This window comes from Dasypus novemcinctus, chromosome 21 (genome assembly GCF_030445035.2).
Source record: "Dasypus novemcinctus isolate mDasNov1 chromosome 21, mDasNov1.1.hap2, whole genome shotgun sequence".
Classification (NCBI taxonomy): domain Eukaryota; kingdom Metazoa; phylum Chordata; class Mammalia; order Cingulata; family Dasypodidae; genus Dasypus; species Dasypus novemcinctus.
The window spans coordinates 8426790-8445740 of record NC_080693.1 but is presented as its reverse complement, the minus strand read 5'-3'; the positions used below and the strand labels follow the sequence as shown (position 1 = coordinate 8445740).

The window sequence follows — 18951 nt, the reverse complement described above, 5'->3', positions numbered from 1 at the left end:
GGTGACCTTAGCACAGGGTCAGTGTAATTAATTCCACTGAATGGGATGCGTGGGATTGGCTGAGATAGTTAAGTATACATTGTATATGTTTCCACAATTTAAGAAAAGAGCAACTAAAGTCATGGACAATTCAGTGCAATATATGATCCTAGACGAGATGTAATAATGGAGGAAAAAAGACTTAGAGACATTACTGGGACATATTAAAAAATTGGAATAGAGACTTACAGCAATATTGCCTTATAGCAATATTAAACATTTTAAATTTAGCAGTACATAAGGCAGGTACATTAGTGAAGATTCTAGTTCTGAGGAAATGTACATGGAATATTGTGTTCAAGGAGCAAGGTGTATCTACCTACCCTTAAATGCGTAGGAGAGAGGGAGGGAGAAGGAAGGAAGAAGAAAGGAACTGCAAATATGGCAAAATATTAAAAACGGTGGATCTAGGTATGAGAAGCAGGAATGTATGTCGGTATTCTTTATTTCTGCCATCGTCCTATAAGTTAGAAATTATTTTGATAATGTTTAAAATAGAGAAAAACAGAAATGAGAAGGGAATTAAAATGGTCCACTACAAAGTTTCAATTAAAAACATTGACCAAAAATATATGTAAAATAAGAGTGTCAATTTTAATTCTTTTGCTGTAAGTAATTTGATATATTGTGGCAGTCTCTACTGTATTTAGTTAATACTTTTTCTGTAATTACTTCAATGAAGCAAAGTTTGGCATATATAAACAATGATACAACCATTTATTGCCTGTAAGAGACCCACTTGACTTTTTTTAGGAGGTACTGGGGATTGAACCTGGGACTTCATACACAGGAAGTAGGTGCTCAAACACTAAGCCACGCCCACTCCCGAAGACTCATTTTTTTTTTTTAACAGACTTTTATTTTTAAAAGATACGTAGGTCACACAAAATGTTACATTAAAAAATACAGGAGCTTCCGACATGCCCCACTCCCCACAACCCCCACTACTCCCACATCAACAACTTCTTTCATTAGAGTGGCACGTTCATTTCATTTGATGAATACATTTTGGAGCACTGCTACGCAGCATGGATTATAGTTTACATTGTAGTTTACACTCTCTCCCAGTCCATTCAGTGGGTTATGTCAGGATAATGTCCTGCTTTGTCCCAGTAATATCATTCAAGACGACTCCAAATCCCGAAAATGCCCCCATATCACAACTCCTTTAACCTCGCTCTGCGTTCAGCAACTCCAGTGGCCACTGTCTCCGCATCAATGATACAATTTAGTTCATTTTCAGAGTCTCAATAATTTTATAGTAAAATACAGTAAGTCTACTCTAATGATATTTTACTCCTCCATCCTGAGGACCTTGGGAAGGTGATGCCCATTCCACCTCTCAATTGAGAAGGGGCTTCGATCCCATATGGCTGCTGGATAGGTGTGGGCTCGCTGGCAATGATTAGCGGCCCACGAGGTCCGGGCAGCCTTCCACGGCTCAGCGGGGAGCCCCTAGGCTAGCGCGTAGGCCTAGGTTCTCCAGGCGTGGGGGACGCGTGGTAAAAACCACAGAGACAGCCTGAGCGCAGGAACAAGTCTGCTTTATTGTGGAAGTACACTTGGTTATATAGGGTTGGATGGAGGGAGGGGCAGGAGCTGGGGCAGATTACTACAGGGCGGTAGTGGATAGGCGGAGTTGTGCAGGCGGCTATGAGGTAGGCAGTAGCTGGGGAAGAAGGCAGATTATATGTTGGCAATGTGGGCGGGACTGGCGGGAAGGACAGCAATGGCTGGAGGAAGGAGATAACAAAGGCTGGGGGAAGGGATGGAGGGAGGCAGCAACAACTGCTCCTTCTGTTTTTTAAAGGAAAGTAAAAGAAGACAAAGTATCAGGCTGGGGAGGGATGAGGGGTAAAGGGGCGGGATTGACTGGTGATGGGCAGATGGCATATCATTTGGCCAGAATGTATGCATAGCCCTTAGGGTTGGCACGTGCCGGTGCTAGACGGAATATCTAACCTGATGTTGCGCACGCTTCTTCGGGGTGGATAGCGCTGTGGCTAGCTTAATTGCGAAGAATTCTCAGACATATAGCAATAAAGGGGGGCGGGGGGTACACCCAAGCCCTTTGCGTCGAGGGAAGCGAACCCGTGCCGACGGCTAGAGTCAGAGAGCTTCACAGCAAGCAGCTTTACAGGCGGGAGGTGAGGTGGGAAGAGGGGTGAGGATGTGGTCGAGATTGAGGAATGGAATCAGAGGCAACAAGACGTTGGTAATGGATCTGAACAAATGAGGAGAATACACTGTCAGCATGATCTTTGGCAAGGCGAATAATTCGTCGAATGGCCCAGGGACCAACTGTGAGACCTAGGATGATGAGCAGAACTGGGGTTAGCAATGGGAGGAGATAGGGGAGGAGGGGCTGCAGGAAGCCCTAGGGGCCGGCAGTTTGGGCTCGTTCAAGTCGGCGTTGGTTGAGACCTTTTTCAAGTTCTTTTAAGCTAGAGTCTACTAAGCCGGTATAGTTGGCATAAATGCAGCATTCTTCTCCTAGAGCAGCACATAGGCCACCTTCTTTAAGGAGGAGGAGGTCAAGGCCTCGGCGGTTTTGCAGGACAACTTCAGAGAGAGAATTAAGAGAGTCTTTAAGGTATTTGACTGCATCACGGAGGTAGATGATATCAGAGTCTACTGCCTGTCTGAGGTTTTGGAGGGCGGAGGTTTGTGTGGCTAGAGCTGCAACACCAGTGGCAGCTCCAGCTGTAGCTAGGAGGGTAGTGACAGTGAGCACAGCAGTAATAGGTTCGCGTTTGTGGAGGTAGATAGCTTCTTGCGTGTGATCAAAGGCTTCAAAGAAATGTAGAGGAGTGCGATAGATAACTCGAGGCGTGAGAAGGATGAGAACACACGTTTCTTTGGTTTTGTTAAGTGTGGCAACAGATAAGCATGGAGTAAGTCCCGTGGAGGAGCAGAGCCATTGGGTGGTGTTTAGGGGAACTAAATATTTGGCAGAGATGTGTGGGGAGGTATAGTTGGCACAGACGGTAAGGCTAGGAGTGTGGGAAGAACGGGGGTGAATGCATATACCCTTGGAAGAGATGTGCGTAAAAGTGAGTGAGATATGAGTAGATTGATCCCAATTGCAGGAAGAGGGGGAATCATCGGTGGAGGAAATAAAGAGTGGCGCGGGAATAGCAAGTGGATCATAGAGGGGGAGGCTGGGGGAAAGATAACCAGCAAGAGCGAGTGAGGTTGGGGTGGGAGGAGTTTAGAGAAACGTATGAAGCTTTAATCAAGTTGATGAGGGGGCTGGAGTACTTAGTGGGAGGCAACTGAAGGCTGACAGGCGATGAGGCGCGAAATGATGAAGAGGGAAGGGGGGACGCGGAAGGGGTGGCAGACGTAGGAGGTGGTGGGTTGAGAAACCGGTTTGGGCCGATGTTTGCTGGGCGACTGGAGGGGGGTCTTTTCCGGATTGTGAAAAAGGCTCCTGAATCATAACCGGTCATGTATAGACGGATTCCCCATGTATGACCCACGAGCCAAGTGTCTGCGGAGGGGTCTTTGACGAGGAAGGAGACATTTGGGCGTTGGGGGGACAGTTGTCTACTGAGCAGGTAGAGGTTAGGATCTTTGTTAGAGGGTTTAGCCCAACCAACAGCCATGGTTTCACATCCCCATGAGGGACAGAAGAAATGCGCGGGGTCGTGGCAGGAAGTGGAGGAGGAAGCAATGGAGGAGGGGCAGATGTAGTAGCCAGAAATAGGGGGGCCCTGAGGGCCGGCAATGGCGTATGCTCCGCCACCGTAACAGCCCTGGCCCTGGCATCCTGGATAGCAGTCAGGAGCTTGGCCAGTCAGGCTACAAAGGTGGAGTGAAAAGGAGGGTGGCCCCTGCAGTGACGTTGAAGGCGAGAACTGCGTCTGATTTCCAGTCAGAGAGGGTCCAGTTAAATGGCTGATGGGATGAATAGCTCTGGGCAGAGGAGGCTAGGGACAACATGAGAATGAGGAGATGAATGAGACGAGGGAGGGTAGGGGAACAAGGGGTGGGTGTGTGAACAGAGCGGGCCTGTCGGAGGAGCTGGAGAACTTGGCGTTCGATGGGGTCATCATCTTCAAGAGAAAGTCGGCTTAGGCGGCGGGCAAAGAAGCGTTGTCGACGTCGTTCGCGGCGAGAGAGAGCTGGTGTGGTCCCCATGGGCGACGGTGTTGGGGTAGTAGGCTCAGATGAATGTACTTGGGGGCACATAGTGGTCATGGGAGAAGGACTACAAGAGAGATGAGGATAGCAATTAGAAGCAGCCAGGCGACAGCGAGGAGAAGACGTTGACGAAGTTTCCAGTCTGTTGGGGCTGTGGCTGCGAGACAGACAGCTGAAAAGATTGTTAGAAAAATGAAAATTGCAAGAAAAAAGCAAAGTAAGAGTGGGTGGGAGGGGAGCTTGAGGAGCATTTGCACGGTGAGTTCCCTTTATTGATAGGTTATAAGGCACGTTTTGGTGAAGGTCAGGCACTTGTCAACGGCGGGTGACGGAGGCAGCAAAGGCTTCTCTTGTGCAGAGTTGGGTCCTTTGAAAGATCTGAAATGACAAAAAGGAAAAAAGAGCCCCCATAAAGGAGGGGCAATCAGCAGAAAGAAACTTAGAGAGAGCACTTATTGGAATAGAAACATTTTTAGGAGGGGGCTTGGCCGATGTCTCAATCATTGCCATTAGCATTGTGTTCTGGTATCAAAGGACGTGGGATGTCTTCGGGGTCTGGCGCTAGTGGGCGCGGGATATCATCTAGGTCAAGCTGCTGTGTTGCAGGCCGGATGTACCGTCCTGGGACCCAAAGAGGCTGTCGTTCTGTTTCTGGGAAAATACAGGCGAACCCTCTTCCTTGTGCTAGTAGAGGGGCAGGTTCTTCTTGCCAGCGATTGGAAGCTGGGTCTTTCCAGTAGACCACAGGAGTTTGAGAAGGTGGCCACATAGGTCCCCAATGCTTATGCGTGGGAGAGAGTCCTTGACTATCAAAAGTTAGGAGATTGTGATGGATGAGACAAGCTGTTACAACATCTGCTGGAGCTTTGTGGGGAGAGGAGGTTCTCTCCTTTTGAATGAGCAGCTTGAGCTGTTGGTGAGTGTGTTCGACAATTCCTTGTCCTTGTGGGTTATATGGGATGCCGAAGTGATGTGTGATGCGATACATCTGCACAAAATTGGCAAAGGAAGCACTGCAGTATGCTGGTCCGTTATCTGTTTTGAGGTCCCATGGGACCCCCATAAACAGAATGGCTTGGCGAAGAGCCTTGATGCAATGTTTGGCACTCTCCCCTGCGAGGGGCACTGCGTAGCACAGATGGGAAAAGGTGTCAATGGCTACGTGAAGATACTTGAAGCGGCCGAAGGCGCTGACATGAGTGACATCTAACTGCCACCGCGAGTTAGGCCGGAGGCCGCGAGGGTTGACACCTCAGGGCTGCAGGGGCCCCAGAGGGAGGAGAGGGGTGCACACACGGCACGAGCGCACTAGGTGTTTGCAGGTTTCAGCGGGTAATTCTGGATAGAGCTTGCGAATTGTCCACGCCGAGTAATGAAACCGCGAGTGCAGCAACTTAGCATGGTTGATGGGGTCTCCAAGCAGATTTTCATCCACAACATAATCTTTGCAGGCTAAAGGAAATACTTTAAAGCTTGACACCGCCGCATCGGCAAGGTCGTTGCCGTGGGCAAGGGGCCCCGGAAGGTTGGAATGACTTCGCAAATGTGTGATGAACCAGGGCTGCTGTCTCATTTCAAGTAAGCACTGCATGAAGGCAAGCGCTCGGTCAATGTTTGAATCGCCTGGCAAAAAGGTGGCAAGTGGCAGGCTGCGGCAAACTTGTAGCGTGTATAGGCTGTCTGTAAAGATATTGAGAGGCTGGCTTGGGTGGAGATTGAGGACCGTTGCGACCGCTAGGAGCTCGCCTACTTGAACAGAAAAGTCATTGGCGAATACTAAGTGCTGGGGCTCAGGTTTTCCAGGAGTGTAGATAACGGCTGCAAACGCTGTTTTTGAGGCGTCTGTGAAGGCAGTGATGGCTGATGGAATGGGGTTCCGTGCAGGCAACGGGCGGAACGGGTTAGAGAATGCTAACTGAGACACCCCTTGCAGCAAACGGTGATGAGGGTAGTGATTATCAAAGGAGCCGCGAAAGAGCTCTACCAAGCTCTGCATCTGGGTATTGTTCATAATAAGGGAAGAAACTTCTTTGGCATCAAGAGGCCAAACAATAGTGTGTGGCGGGATACCATACGTTTGTATGGAAAGGAGGACTAAGTCAGTAGCCAACGCAATCCAGGCCCTTAGGAAAGGGCAGATTTTTGGGAGCTTGCTCTTTGACGTGTGCAGAAAAAGAAGAGGACCATCTTGCCACAGGAGACCTGTCGGGGTGACCGGTGTCGGCAGAACCAGGGCAAAGATTGGAAGATCTGGAGAGAATCGCTCGAGGCGACATTGCTGAAGCGCATCACTGACTTGTTGGACGGCTTCTTGTGCAGCGCGGGTGATGGTGATCTTTTGCCGGACTGCAGCAGGTGGGCTATCTTTGGTTTGCAGAAGCTCGAAGAGAGGCTGCATTTGTGCTGTCGTGATGGGAAGTGCTGATCGAAGCCAACTGATTTGCCCACAAAGTTGCTGAAGTTCAGTCAGTGTCATAGTGGGAGAGATGTGCAGCCGAGGGCTTGACGGTTGTATGGAGTGATGGAAATGAAAGCCCAAGAATTGAAAAGGAGGTTTGAGGTTTATTTTGTCTGACTGTACGGTAAGCCCGAGACTCGAAAGGTTGGTCATCACTGCAGAAAGCAGGTCATTGAGAAGGGTGCTAGAACTCACTGCTAAGAGAAGATCGTCCATATAATGGATGATGTATGTTTCTTCAGGCTGGAAATGAGAGCGCAGCGGCTCGAGGGCACAGTTGACATAAAGCTGGCACATGGTGGGGCTATTCCGCATACCTTGTGGTAGCACTCTCCACTGGAATCGGCGTGCTGCGCCCTGGTTGTTGGTACGTGGGACTGTAAATGCAAATCGTGGGCAGTCCCGTGGGTGAAGAGGAATGGAGAAAAAACAGTCCTTGATGTCGATGGTCGCCGCATGAAAATGCTGGGGGACTGCAGTAGGATGGGGGCAGCTTGGCTGAGGTGACCCCATCGGCTTGATGTGCTTGTTGATTTCTCGAAGGTCGTGGAGAAGGCGGAACTTGCCAGTGTTTTTCTTGTTAATGACAAAGATTGGTGAGTTGTAGGGACTGGTGGACGGCTCAATGTGCCCCGCTTGTAGTTGTTCCTCGACGAGGGCAGAGAGAGCCTGTAACTTGTGCACGGGCAAGGGCCACTGCTCGACCCAGATGGGCTCCTCTGTGTCCCATTCCAGAGGGATAGGGTCAGGTCTTGAGACAGGAGCAGTGGCCCCTAGAAGGGGGGGGGGGCAGCGCGGCTGAGAAGGCTTCTGTGGTGATTCGAGCTTTTAGCTGGCTGAGGACATCTCGTCCCCACAGGATGGTTTGAACTGAGGAAAGGACGAGTGGACGAATTTGGCCTTCGTGACCTTCTCGATCGTTCCAATGCAAAGGCTGTGATGTCTTCCAGGAGGTAGCAGCTCCCGTGGCGCCAATGACTTGAGGGCCAGTCTCGAGGGGCCAGTGGTTGAAGGCAGCGATTTCAAAGGGAATACAAGAGATTTCAGCACCAGAGTCTAAGAGCCCTTCAAGCCACTGCCCGTTGATTTTGAGTTCGAGGGAAGGTTTCTGGTGACGTGTGATAGGCATTGTCCACATTAGGGCTTTGGAGCTCTCTTGAAGGCCTCTTGGGAGAGGGGCTGAGGCCTGCCCCGCTGGAAGTTTAAAGGCTGTTGCGAGGAGCGGCAATCACGAGCCCAATGGTACCCTTTTCCACAACGCGGGCATGGTGTGGGGGGGCCTCTCGGTCGGCGCAGTGCCTCGGCAGGGCGGGGAGCCGCTTGTTGAGGGCACTCGCGGATGAAATGACCAGGTTGACCGCATCGAAAGCAGGCAGAAGCAGAGGCAGAGGACACAGCCATGGCGGAGGCGAAGGCAGTAGTAAGCGCTTTAGTTTGAGGGTCAACATCTCGGCAGGCTAAGACCCACTCGTGTAACTGCTTGTCGCGAAGAGGGAGGATGACAGTCCGGAAGGGTGCGAGGCATCCGTCAAGAATAAGCTCTTTTGCTAACATAAATTGGGCGTCTTCATTGGTGATTTTCCGCTGACAGGCTTCTAGAACGCGTGCGACAAACGCGGGAAAGGTCTCTTGTGGGTCTTGAAGCATCTGCGCAAATTTGGTAGATTGCTTGGAGGAGACTAGCGAAAATGACCGCTGGACAAGGTTCTTTGCTCGTTGCCAAAACCCTGGATCTATATTGACATAAGACTGAGGATTAGCAAAGCAGTTGATTCTGGTGTAGGCGTCTGGTGGATCTCTGACACCGATGCGGGCGTTCTCTGCTACTTGCTGCTCAACAGCATGCTGATAATAGGCACGCCATTCAAGAAACTGGCCGGGCTGAAGGATGGCGCGGGCTAAGGAAATCCAGTCATAGGGGAGCGCAAGTTGAACTCCCAGTTCTTCTAACAATTGTTGGACATATGGGCTACCTATACCATCTTCTTTCACGGCCTTTCGCAGTGTCTTGATCTCTTTGGCCGTAAAGGGAAGCCAGGTCTGAGGGCGTTGTGGCGTAGGCAGCGGGTTGAGCGGGTAAAGCTGAGGGGCGGAAGGGTGCACTCTTCCGGAGTCGCCGTTATATGGTGGTGGCGAGGGATGAGCGGTAGCGGGAAACAAGTGAGGGAGTGGCAGCTTAGCAGCGTCAAGGCGGCAACAAGCTGGCGGCGGGACCCTTTTGAGCGTCGGACAAGATGGCGGCGAAGCCACATCATTTCCGGGAGCCGGCCAAGATGGCGGCGAAGTCACGTCATTTCCGGGGGCCGGCCAAGATGGCGGCGGAGTCACATCATTTCCGGGGGCCGGCCAAGATGGCGGCGAAGCTACATCATTTCCGGGGGCCGGCCAAGATGGCGGCGAAGCTACATCATTTCCGGGGGCCGGCCAAGATGGCGGCGAAGCTACATCATTTCCGGGGGCCGGCCAAGATGGCGGCGAAGCTACATCATTTCCGGGGGCCGGCCAAGATGGCGGCGAAGCCACATCATTTCCGGGGGCCGGCCAAGATGGCGGCGAAGCCACATCATTTCCGGGGGCCGGCCAAGATGGCGGCGAAGCCACATCATTTCCGGGGGCCGGCCAAGATGGCGGCGAAGCCACATCATTTCCGGGGGCCGGCCAAGATGGCGGCGAAGCTACATTATTTCCGGGGGCTGGCCCGGGGGATGACGAGACAGGAAGGGGCGGGTAAAGGCGAGAGGAAGCGCCTTTGTTCCCGCCGGCGGGCTCTGATCCGGGTGAGGAAGAAGCAGGAAGCACGCCATCTTGGGCAGGGGTGGAGGAAGGAGGAGGAGGTCCGCCATTCTGAGGAGCCACAGAAACGGTTTCTGTAGGCGGCGGGGAGCGCGAGCGGGGAGGCTCGCGCTCGAGAGCTGCGGCGAGCTGGTCAGACAGAGAATTCGTGTCTCTAAGATCATCGGGCTCATAATCATTGGGTTGTTTAATCGATTTGTCCCGGATGACTTCGGATGGTGCACCAAGGAGGCAGGCACGAACGGCCACAAGAGTAGGCAGCAGGCCGGGCGGAAAAGACCGCCTTTCATGCTCTATGGCAGAGGTAACTCGATCTATTAACCGTGAGTACGTGTCCGGGCTCCAGAGCTGGCAGGTGGCGAGCCACGGATTGAAGGGGAGTAGTAAGTCCCAATATTTTTGGAGCTGTTTCAGGGAAACGCGAACCCCATTGGTATCAAGCAGGGCGGCTAAAAGCCGAACCTGAGGGGTATGGTGTGAGGAGAGGGAGGTGCCCATAGTGGGAGAAGAGAAGACGGCGATGGGGTCCCTACCTGGAGAGCTGAAACGGTCGCCAGTAGACAGCAGCAACAGCAGACAACAGGGGCCGTAGGGCGGTGGAAGGAAAGGATCCCAGACGAGCCCCCAAGTGTGGGCTCGCTGGCACTGATTAGCGGCCCACGAGGTCCGGGCAGCCTTCCACGGCTCGGCGGGGAGCCCCTAGGCTAGCGCGTAGGCCTAGGTTCTCCAGGCGTGGGGGACGCGCGGTAAAAACCACGGAGACAGCCTGAGCGCAGGAACAAGTCTGCTTTATTGAGGAAGTACACTTGGTTATATAGGGTTGGGTGGAGGGAGGGGCAGGAGCTGGGGCGGATTACTACAGGGCGGTAGTGGATAGGCGGAGTTGTGCAGGTGGCTATGAGGTAGGCAGTAGCTGGGGAAGAAGGCAGATTATATGTTGGCAACGTGGGCGGGACTGGCGGGAAGGACAGCAATGGCTGGAGGAAGGAGATAACAAAGGCTGGGGGAAGGGATGGAGGGAGGCAGCAACAGATAGGACTCTTGTACCCACAGCTGTAGATTCTCTTGGTTCCCTGGTGTGGTGGTTGTCCATCCTCACTTCCCTGTCAGCTGACCTGGGTAAATCCAATAAATTGGAGAGGAGGTGTTGCAACACCTCAGAGGCTCAGGACCCAGCTTGCACATAGACAGCCCAAAGATTCAAGTCTCCTGGGCATACACCAACCCCAGCACCAACCAGAGGTTCAATATAAGGGACAGAAGAGGCACGTGTAGAGAAGTCGCATCGGAATCCAACTTCATAACACTCAGGAGCACAAATTCCGAAGATGGGCCCATAGGCAAGGAACTGAACTCCGGAGCCACCTGCCAGGACCATAGGACCTGGGTGTTCCGTAGTCCTCAAAGCACCACCACCTGGGTTTGTATCTACTTTGGCTGTCTCTGAGACCCTGCTGAGACATGGGTAAGCTTGACCCCTCTGATGACCTCCCAACACATTTAAGTCTCTTAAGATTATGAACTCATTTGTCTTTATCATTTCCCCCTTTTATTCAAGGTCTTTTTCTAGTAGATTCAAAAGCCATGCTTGGTAGTAATCCCTCAGTGCCAGGGAGGCTCATCGCCGTGAGTCATGTCCCACTCTGGGACATGAGTTTGGCTGAGTTTGGCTTAGAGAGTGGCCACATTTGAGCAACATGGAGGCTCTCAGGAGGTAGCTCTTAGGCACCCTGCAAAACCAGGCCAAGTTGAAATTACAAGCACAATAGGCTCATTAAGCATAGTCATCGGTATTGAGGGCTCATCATTGGGCCATCCTTCTTCACTGGTCATTGCCCTCACACTTGGTTGCTTTCCCATTGGGGAATGTGACAGAGCTCTCCAGGAAGGGAACTCTACACTCCCTCAGTTGTGTGAATCTCTACCCACTGTGTCAAAACCCAATGAACATCCAAGCATATCTATATACCCTATACGCATGCCCAGGTGAACTCCCTTCCATGCATCCCCCATCAATGACACCCCACAACAATGCTCCTCCCCTGCCATAGGTGAATCCTGTTGTGATCCAAAACTTTTTAAAACATTAAGCCTAATATATTGCCAAATTCAATAACAGAAAAATGAGGTAGTAATGACAGGTTTAAATATTAGAAATAAATACATAATTTATAAAAACTAAAGTAAAAAACCTCTGAAGTACACCTGGTCCCCAGAGTCACTTTAGAACCAAAGGCCCAGAGAGGTTGAAAGTGAGAAAGTTGGCAACAGTACTGAAATACGGCATGCAGATAATAACGAAAAGAAAGTTAGGCTCACTTGAATAATAGCAAACAAAATTAAAGCAACCATGTCTACAAAAGACAAAGTATTCATATATTCATAAAAGGGTCAATATCAAGAACATACAATAACTAAAAACATACATACATGGAACAACACAGTACTTAAATACAGAGAGGAAAAAATGACGTATTTTAAGTGAGAAATAGATCTATCATAATAGTTGGAGAATTTAATTTTCCACTTTCACAAATGGATAGAAAAACTAGACAGACAATCATTAAGGATAGAGAGGACTCGAACAACTCTATAAGCCAACTAGATCCCATAGAATATATTCTTCTCAAGTTCACATGGAATATTTCTAGAATAGACCATACGTTACCCCACAACATATATAAAAACACTGAAACATGATGTATCTTCTTTTACCAAAGTAGAATGAAACTAGAAATCAAAAATAGAAGGTAAATTAGAAAGTTTCACAAGTATGTGGAAACTCAATAGCACACATGAATCTATGGTTCACAAATGAAATCGTGAGCGGAATTAGACAACACCCTGAGAGAAACAGAAATGAATACACAACATATCAAATCTTAAAAGATGCAGTGAAAACATTAACAGAGAAATTTATAGCAAAAAGCAACTTTATTTAGAAAGAATAACCATCTCAAATCAAGAACATAATTTTATATCTTAAGGAAATACACAAAGAAGAGCAAACTAAATCCAAAGCTGGGAATAAAGATTAGAGCGGAGATGAATGAAACAATAGAAAAACAATAGAATCAACACAACTAAAAGTTAGTTCTGCGAAAAGATCAACAAATAAGAAAATCCTTTAGGTAGATGGGTAGAGGATAAAAGAAAAGAACAATCTATTCACTAAAGTGAGTAATCAGAGTAGTGACATTTCTAAAATGGGTTTTAAGAGTACACTACAAGCAATTGTGCCTGAACAGATATCTTTGACAACATGGACCAATTCCTAGAAACGCATCTTACCTTCTTTGTAATATTTGCTCTTAAAAATTCACTGCTCTGAAAAAAATACTTTTGGGACATATGTTTTAAAACATACTTTAGGTAATCATGTATTGTAGTTTAAAAATAACCCCTATTTTTATGTTATCCTTTTTCTTTCCATCTGGCCATTTCGCAACATTCTTAAGGGAGGATGTTGGGTATATGGACCATGACCTAAACCTTCTTTGAAGACATAATGAAAAAAAAGACACTGAGGAAGAAATGTAAGAAATTACCACTGTACATACAGGACAACAGTTATTACAGTGATGAAAGGGAAAACATTATAAATTATTTTTAATATTTTTCATTTTAATACCCCAAATTTTTTTACGTTTAGTTTTAGTTTTGCTAAATGATTACACATTTTATTTATGTTTAAACCTATCATTACTACCTCATTTTCCTATTAATCTAATTGGCAATATACTTGGTTTCATTTTTTAAGAAGTTTTGGATCACAGAAGGGTTACAACTATGGCAAGGGAGGAGCACTGGTGTGGGTTGTTCAGTGATGCGAGATAAATGACAGGAAGTTCACCTGGGCTTACATATAAGGTGTATTAATATGTTCAAATGTTCATGGGGGATTACCACAGTGGGTAGAGATGCACACGAAAGAATACTGTACTCCCACCCTGGGGATTTCCGCCACATTCTCTAATGGAACAGCAACAATCCCCCAAATACAGGGCCAACGACCACTGAAAAAGGATGGTCCCTTTCAAACTGAAAGTAAAGAGAAAATTAAGGAATTTGAAAAACACTCATCATGATTGCAAATATTATTACACCCCACCCACTTGGTAGGTGCCACGGCAGCCACCAGTAAGGAACTGGGAGAGGATGGTGGCTTGCGAGGCTGGTCGGCTTGGGTTTAGGTCTCCTTGCAGTTCTCAGAAATCAAGCTGGTTGCCAAGTGTGGGAGAAGCAGCAGAGGCAGTGGCTCTGCTGCGTCACTCTCCTCTCCCTTACTTTGGACTGGGGAAGGCCAGATGACCCAGGTGGCTGGAGGGGAGTATGCTGCCCCAGAATGGGAATTCTCTACACCAGGATATGGAGGCTGTTCAATGACCAGGAGCACAAAATTATCATTGCTGGACTGGATAATGCAGAGAAAACTACCATCCTTTATCAATTTTCTATGAATAAAACTTGAAACTGGGCATACTTCCCCTACAAGAGGAAGTGTAGGAAGCTATATAGAAGACATAGTGCATTAGGACCTAAAAAAAGCTTGTTTGCTGATTTTTACTAATAAACAAGATGTTAAAGAATGTACGACTAAAGCAGAAATCTCCCAGTTTTTGAAACTAACTTCTATTAAGGGTCACTAATGACATATCTAAGCACGCTGTGCTGTTACTGGCTAGGGATTGTGCCACGGACCTGAATGTATGATGTCAAAATTTAAGATTAGATGATCTCTACCAATCTCTTTTCATAGACTTTACTTGAAGGCTGCAAAAATTAATGGCTTAGATACATTTATAATAAACTCACTGAAACTTTTTCAATACAAAAACAAAGATGAAATCTTACCTTCCAATTTGCTTTCTCCTTAATTCCTTTCAAAGTAAGGTCTTAAAACTGTGACTGACACTTTTCTCACAATGAATCCTCTCAGGACACTGGGTAGCCTGTGGTAAGTATAAAGAGAAAGGAAGGCCACTAACTTGAAGAAGTTTACTATCAGTAAAAACCTCCCTAATTGCATGTTCTCTTGTTCTAAGTCAAGATACAAATCAGCACACTCAGTTTCCAATATTTTAAAAGTGTGATGTTTCTTACGAAAAGTATTTTTCATAAGGTTGTATATGTATTGCGTATATATCTCAAGTTCAAGTTAATGGCTTTGATTTATGTTCTAAACAAAAGTGATTAAGGAGCACAAGAATTAGTAATAGCCTTAGTTGTAACCATATACTGGCATTGGTGTTAAGGGCCATTTTGTACTTTTCTCCTTAGGCTCTTGGTATTATACTAACCAACGCCCAAATCACTGAGTTGCTCTTAAAAAAAAAAAAAGGAAGAAAGAAAAAGGAAAACATCTTGACGTTGTGTTAATATCTTAGTGTTGGTCAAATCATGTGGGAATGTACCACAACTGAACAAGTCATATATCAGATTCCTGGCTTCAGTTTTACCACAGGGTAGAATTACACAGCAATAATTATAAAATCATTCCTTGCATAGGTCTGTATGTCACCTATATTACTGAATGACTGGATAAATAAAATAAAGTCACTCATTCATTGTGATTTAAATTATCAAGTATTTTTTTCAACATTAATTGCAAACTGTGGTGTGAAACCTGTCTATTCAAGAAGTAATTATCTGTGTGCATTTCAAGTAAATTTGAGAAGAAAAGTGAAGTACCTTTTCAAAGCAACAACAGTAATTTCTTAAATGGAGTACATTGAGATTTTCAGATTTCTATTAGTTGTCTGTATCTTGTTCTACCACATGAATACACTGTTTGGCAATTTAAAAAACACAGATATTGTTACAGTTACATGCCTACAAAAGATACGCATGTACAAAATGAGATTGGAGGCATACTGATTTCACCTTACCATGGAAATATACAAAATTCAAGTCAGATTTTGTATTTTCTACAGGAGAAATTTACCTTCGCTGAATACATATGACTTACAAAACAAGTTTCTGACGCAGCTCTTAAATAAAGTGATAATTTAAGTCCTGGACATATTTCAATTTAGGTACTTTTCGGCAGTATGCAATAGTAGGCATTGAAAATCACAATTGGGTCTTGAACTTCAAAAACTGATTTCTGTTGATGCATAAATTTTACTTAGTGCAACTTACTACATCTGGAAGGCAAAGTATCTTGTAAAATCTTCATAACAAACAACTAACCAATTTAAAGGGTATAATCCCGGGACATTTACTACATTCTCATGGTGTGCAGGTATCACCTCTAGGTATTTTTTAAACAGTAACAGTCACACTGCAAAAAAGGACATGTCAGCAAGCTAAACTTGAAGTAATAGAAAATTCTGACTTTTTCATGAGAAATTGTGCAACATGGCAGTTTTGTCCTTGAAAACAAGATAAATTAAAAGTAACATTAATGAACTTAGGGAGCTCATATGGGCCCAGGGGTTGAGCGCCCGCTTCCTACACGTGAGGTCCGAGTTCGGTTCCGGTGCCTCCTTAAAACAAAACAAACAAAAAACCACCATTGGGGAACCAGAGTGGCTCAGTGGTGTACTGCCAGCTTCCCACACACAAGGTCCCGGATTCACTCCCCGGCCTTGGTACGTTAAATAAAAAATTTACTCAAAAGTTTGCTTTAATTAAAGTCAGAAATATAAAATTATTATAAATGTTGGAATGTGGGTTACTAACGCTTAAAGGTAACGCTGGGAGCCGCACTGCCCGTACTTGTAAGTCTGTCAACATTTCTTTCGCCTCTGTCAGCGGTGCAGGAACAGCCGCCCCTCTGTGACCGCCGAGGGCGCCGCGCCGAGGAGCGCCCCTTCCCTCAGCCCAGGGCTGGGCCACGCCCGCCCCCGACCTCTCCCCTGGAAGCCGCAGTACTCTCCTACCCTTTCAGGCTGCAGACGTCCTTCCTCTCTGAAGCTCCGTCAGGACTGTCTCCAGCAAGCGTCCTGGACACGCACACGCCCGACAGCACGCCCGGCTCGAGCTGGCGGCCTCAGTGAGCGGGGGCTCTGGGCGAACACGCCTCCTGCGCGTCCCCTGAGGAGACGATGAACTAACGGGGGCGGCGCAGGAACCCGAGTCCTCCGCTCACGTTAGGGAAGAAAGCGCTGGAAGCACCGCCACGCAGCCCCGCGCCCCCGCGGGAAGAGGGGCTCTCCTCACGCCCACCGCCGAGCACCCCGTCCTGGCAGCTCCCCGCGGCCGCGCGGGACCAGGCCTTCCACCTCCCGCCGCGGCTGCTCCTCCCGCAGGAACGCGGGGGCGTTTCCGGGGTTTCCTCAGGAAAGGCGGCAGCGCGCCCCCTGCAGGCGGGCGGCCACAGCGCGGGAAGCGCCGGCCCAGCTGGGTGGTGGAAACGTGCCCCTCACCTGCCCGCCCCGCGCCTTCATCTCTAAGACGGCGTTGGGAGTGTTCAGGGCCAGTCTGCGGAGCCTGGTGACGTGGACTCCTCAGCGCAGTGACCCTGAAGCTTCAGGGGGAAGGGCCCAGAAGGAGCAGGATCCAGGAGCCTCCAGCCCAAGCCCAGGCACCCGGGTCCACAGCAGTCCTGGACCCAGACTTTATCCCCGCCCCGTGGGGGACCGCAGGGGAAAGCTCCCGGTGCAGCACAAAGCCTGCATGTGACTCCCCACATCACTCCGTTTAGCAGAGTCCTCCTGCCTCCATGGCACCAGCCCCTGGCCTCTCCAGTCAGGAGATAACCACAGTGTGCTGGTCCAGGAGCTCACTGCCACCTGGAGGCTTGGCAGGCCCAGAACAGTGCACCAGCCCCGGGTGCAGGGAGATGTGGGTGCACAGAAGCCCAGCGGGGCCTGCCCGGGGTTTACTACCTTCCTTCCGAACTCAGAAGTTTCCTGGGGAATATCCAACATAAAACCTGTCTCAGCAGGTAAGTCACCCATATGTTGAAGTAAAAATCCTTCTGTATTATTTTTTTCTTCTGCATTCATCACTCCAATCATTATTAGAGCTTTTTCATTATTTCAATAATAATAAAAAAGCAAACAAGAAAATTCTTCACTTCTCAGTCTCTTTTTCTCTTCCTGTACCTAGCTGCAATTTCTGGCTGTTCTTCAACAATTACTTTATTAAGCAGTTTTATTGAGATATATTCACGTACCATATGACCTATCTAAAGTGTATAATCAATGACTTTTAGTAGAATCACAATATTGTGAAATCATCAGAAAAATTTTTAGATTTATTTCATTACTCCAAGGAGAAAAACTCCACACACCTTAGTATGCCTTCCCTAGCCCCAATTAACCACTAATCTAATTGCATCTTTGAGTTTCTATTAGTCTACTTAAGAGGATTCTTAAAATATGTTCCACAATATATGTAGTTCATAGTAATGAAATTGTACAGTATTTGTCCTTTTGTGTCTGGCCTGCTTCACTCAGCATAATGTCCTTGATATTCACACTTCTTCTTCTTACAGCTGGGTGATATTCCATCATGTGCATCCACCACAGTTTGTTGATCCATTCATTGGTTGATGTACACCTGGGTCGTTTCCATCTTTTTGCAATCCTGAATAACGCTGCTTTGAACATGGTGTGCAGATGTTTGTTTGCATCACTACTTTCAGTTCTTCTAGGTATATACTCAGTGGTGATATTGCAGAGTCACGTGGCAAATCTTTATGCAAATTCTTTTAGGAATTGCCAAACAGTCCTCCACAGTGGCTGTACCTTCTGCGTTCCCACCAACAGTGAATAACTATTTCCATCTGTTCACATCCTCTCCAACACTTATATTTGTCTGTCTTTTTAATAGTGGCAATTCTCATAAGTGTGAAATGATATGTCATTGTAATTTTATTTTTAATTTCTCTTCCCTTCCCCAACCACTCCCCCACCCCCCAATTGTCTGCTCTCTGTGTCCATTCACTGTGAGTTCTTCTGTGTCTGTGCAGATTCTTGTCAGTGGCACCCAGAAACTGTGTCTCTTTTTGTTGCATCATCTTGCTGCATCAGCTCTCCATGTGTGCGGTGCCGTTCCTGGGCAGGCTGCACTTTTTATGCACTGGGCGGCTCTCCTTATGGGTGCACTCCTTGGGCATGGGGCTTCCCTACATGGGGAACCCCCCTGCGTGGCATGGCAGTCCTTGAGTGCATCAGTGCTGCTAGGGTGCCAGCTCATCACATGGGTCAGCAGGCCCTCGGTTTGAACTTTAGACCTCCCATGTGATATGTCGAAGCCCTATCCGTTGGGCCAAAACCACTTCCCTCATTGTAGTTTTAATTTGCAATTCCCTAATCATTTGTTATGTTGAATATTTTTTACATTTGTTTTTGCCATTTTTATTTCTTCTTTGCACAAATGTCTATTCAAATCTTTTGCCTGTTTTTAAATTGGGTCGTTTGGCTTTTTTTGTTGAGTTGTAACTTCTCTTTATATATCATGGATATTAAACACTTCTCAGATAGTGATTTCAAAATAATTTCTCCCATTGAGTTGGCTGCTATTTCAACCTTTTGACAAAGTCCTATTTGATGCAAAAGTGTTTA

General features: G+C 47.6%; 1 protein-coding gene across 1 annotated transcript; it reads right to left on the bottom strand.

The window, feature by feature from the left end:
- Positions 1-1567: 1567 nt before the first annotated feature.
- Positions 1568-16822, bottom strand: LOC139436098 (endogenous retrovirus group K member 6 Gag polyprotein-like). The gene is made up of 3 exons (XM_058283306.2): positions 16321-16822; positions 14291-14388; positions 1568-10551 (listed from the first exon to the last, which is right to left on the bottom strand). Exon 3 carries the CDS (start codon positions 9932-9934, stop codon positions 7781-7783), a length of 2154 nt encoding a protein of 717 aa, XP_058139289.1. The 5' UTR covers positions 9935-10551; positions 14291-14388; positions 16321-16822; the 3' UTR covers positions 1568-7780.
- Positions 16823-18951: the final 2129 nt, after the last annotated feature.

Bases quoted from the DNA above. Each gene is read 5' to 3' on its own strand.
- LOC139436098 (XM_058283306.2), bottom strand. From the start codon at position 9,934: ATGGGCACCTCCCTCTCCTCACACCATACCCCTCAGGTTCGGCTTTTA.